The 3,515-nt window shown below is 34.8% G+C and overlaps 1 protein-coding gene across 1 annotated transcript; it reads right to left on the reverse strand.

The window, feature by feature from the left end:
- Positions 1-340: 340 nt before the first annotated feature.
- Positions 341-3,124, reverse strand: LOC142336938 (uncharacterized). Its single transcript, XM_075385928.1, has 3 exons — positions 2,968-3,124; positions 912-1,230; positions 341-608 (listed from the first exon to the last, which is right to left on the reverse strand). Exons 1-3 carry the CDS (start codon positions 3,059-3,061, stop codon positions 440-442), a joined length of 582 nt encoding a protein of 193 aa, XP_075242043.1. The 5' UTR covers positions 3,062-3,124; the 3' UTR covers positions 341-439.
- Positions 3,125-3,515: the final 391 nt, after the last annotated feature.

The raw sequence follows: 3,515 nt of genomic DNA on the forward strand, positions 1-3,515 counted from the left end.
CATTGATAACAACTTTTCATATTTTAGCAAAACTGACAAATTTTTAGGCAAAAATTCCGGAAAATGTGAATAAAAACAACGAAACTTTCCCTTTTCGTTCAAAAATTTAAACCTCGATAACTCCCTGTAAAAAACGAAATTCAAAAAAATCTTTTCAATTCCATATTCTACGCTGGTCGGGCTTTTTAATGGCACCACTTACAAGTCTCTACTATGAATATATCGATCGGTCCAAATTGTCAGAAAAAAAACCCAGTTGAGTATATAGTTCCTCCCCCCTCAAGAGGTGTCGGAACAACAATTACAATAATAATCGTTTGAGGGATATCAAAAATACAAATACAGATGTGTTAGAGACACGCATACATTAATTAACATTTTTTAAATTTCGCTAATAACAACAAACAACATTAATTAGGAACAGAATTCATTCTAAGAGTTAGAATCTATAAAAAGAGACAGCAATAAATTGCCAAATAAATGTAGTTAGAACATTGTCGGTCTGATTGACAGATTCGGTCGTCTCTCTCTTGAGCGAGAACAGATATATTCGGGTTGTAAATGCTGAGCAAACGACAAACCCAATTATAGACTCACGAATCAGCATTCTGAAGGGAGAGCATCGCTGTTTCCTCAATTTTTTTAATATTTCCCACGCAATTTTATTCGATTCAATCACTACCCAGATTGAGGTCTCAAATGGAAACTACTTATGTCCTGAAGACTTTCGTGCGTTCAAAATTGCATATCTCAAGACTTTCGTGCTTTCCATGTATACATAACCTCGTTTTTTTATCAGGATAGGATTTTGTAAATTGCTTCATGCTGAATTTTTTGCAATCTGTGAAGTGGTCTTTGTGAGTTAGGAAACTTAATCAATTATTTCGAAATAATGAGGAAACAGGCAATGCCTAAAGTGAGTCCTGAGGTCAACCACTCCTGGTACTACCATGAAGTACACCCTGTGTCTGTTCATATGCCACAGCTTCCATGGCGCCCTCAGAGAGCTGAAAAGAAAGATGGCGGCGCCCAGTAGTAACAATTCGAACTCCTTCACAACTAAGTAGGCGTTCGCTCTCCGCATCAGCATGAAGTTACAGTGGGGGTCGGGTTCTATTTGGGGGTGGTAATTTGTCATAATAGAAACAATGAGCTCTACGAAGCTGATGAGGAGGTAGATGCCCAACACTTTCTTTTGATTGGTTGTTACTACAATTTGTTTACTGTTCCCTAAAACAAAACAAAAAATAAAATCTGGACAATTTGGATCAAATTCTCAACCAAATTTTATTCCCATATCAGCTTGACTCCATAGGGAATTTACACATGGATAATTGTTAAGTGCGCGACGATCGTAAGGCAAACTGCTAATAACAATTTTCCCTGGAACTGATTAATGTTTTATTGTATGAGCAAGACTGAAACTGAACATTTGTTAACTTATCCTCATGATCTAGGAAACGAATTCCTGGCAAACAACTGCTTGGAGATACCCAATAAAATGGCACACCAATTAACCGCTATGTGTGTATTTAGACTGCACTTAGTCTCATTTTCAACCCATAGCTAAGCAGAGATTTTTCCGTGAATTATAAAGCTTTGCGATTTGCACACTTTTTCAAACTTTTAGTTTCTAGGGTAATTTTTTGGATTGCAATTAGTTTTTATGTTGATATTCGTGACCTTTTAAGTTTTTTGAAATCAATTTAAGTTTTTATAGTAGAAGAAAATGGGCTGATGGGTTGAACAATTTTTTTGCTTTGTTTTGCTGTTTTTTGAAATTTTTCGCCTAATTCTTCTGTTTTTTTGCCTTTTGGAATATTTTGTCATGTCGAATTGTTTATATGGGGTTAGCGGTATGGTTATTATTAGTAAGTGAAATCAATTGAAGAATTGATAGCACATATTTTCCAAATTTAAACATATCAAATTTGCATATTTTGTACTTTTTACTTCTTGCTGAAGTTTTAAGTGTTTCCCGTGGGATTGGGTGTCATTTTATTGCTCAGTGAATAAACAGGGACTGAATTTTGAGTACGTTGAGAGCAGTAATTGAGACATCACTTTTTTTAGAGAATATTAAATAATTTCAGTGATTTTTTAGATTTCGTCCTTTAATTCTGTTCTGTTTTCTCGATTTTATTCCATTCTTTTTTGGTACGTATCGTTGGTTATGTTTTCGCATCACCTGATTTTTTTCTCAACCCAATTAAATCATAAAAGACAATACATTGCAAACAATGCAAATGGAGTTGCAACTTATGGAATGAAAAGTTTCCGAGCAAAAAATTTTATAATTTGCTTCTTCCCTGTTAATTTGTTAATTAGGTTTGTTGTTTCAAATGGTACAATGAAGTTAATAGTTTTTTCAGTTAGTTTTGGGCTACGATTCATCTATATTTTTCTTAGGGTCGTTTCTAGAGTCTTCTGGTTATTTTTTTAAGAGAATGCTGCGTTAAAAAATCTGGCCAAATGATTAGAACATCTTGCAAGATAGCATTCGGCTCGACTACAATCCTCTTGTACTTGAAAATTTTCAAGATCTAGCGAAAAACAGCTATCTGATGGAATTTTGCGTTATGATGATAGTAGCAGATGAAAATGAGATTTTTTTATTGTCTAAGAACTAAAATCAGCATTTTTTTTTTTAGTTTAATCTAATAAAACAAAGCGCTTGCATGTAAAATGTTACGAGATTAATTTTTATCACGTGAAATCTCTACTTCTCTCCTCCAGGTCCACATAATTTTGTTTATAAGCATTGAGAAGGACTCTAAAATCAAAGGATATTTTAGCAGGTGAACGTTTAGTTTTAACTGACTTTCATAGGACTAGTGTACGGTATCAATGTTGTAAAAATTTGTTTTCCTTTTGCCGTTCAATATACTTATTTTGAAAGTATCGATTGCTCACATTACAAAGTTTTGAAGATCTATAATAGAAAATGTACAAAAAATGCAAACTCACAGGTGACTTCTAGCCAGCTGATTGCAATCTGGAGATAACATCCGCCCACAACTGAAGTGTTGAATATGAACAAACTCTCATTACATCCTGGCATCAAAGGAATACTAAACAACTCGGCCACTGACTTGTACAGAACACTGCAGCTTGAAATAATCAGTGCGATCTGAACAACAATCTGTTTCCTTTTTTAAGTGATCAATTCCCAGGTTGAGGTCCCAGACGGAAGCAAGTATGTCCAGACCGTCCCAGACGGAAAGTACCTATGTCCAGACCGTCCCAGACGGAAGTTGCCTATGTCCAGACTTTCGTGCGTTCATGTCCAGACTTTCGTGCGTAATTCCTCTTTGAAAAAGTGAAATATATCCTACAACGTCTACTAGACAAACCTATGTTTTTTATTTGTGTTTGCCATTAACAAAACTATTCAAATTCAGATGCAAACTTTGTTTTTGGGTACTATTTGAGAATCCACTAATACTAGAAGTTTACATATCTTGATATCTGGAAACGCTAAATGCTAAGAAAACGTCCCTAATATGTGCAAATCT

The sequence above is a fragment of the Convolutriloba macropyga genome, chromosome 3 (genome assembly GCF_964194025.1).
Source record: "Convolutriloba macropyga chromosome 3, txConMacr16.3, whole genome shotgun sequence".
Lineage (NCBI taxonomy): Eukaryota > Metazoa > Xenacoelomorpha > Acoela > Convolutidae > Convolutriloba > Convolutriloba macropyga.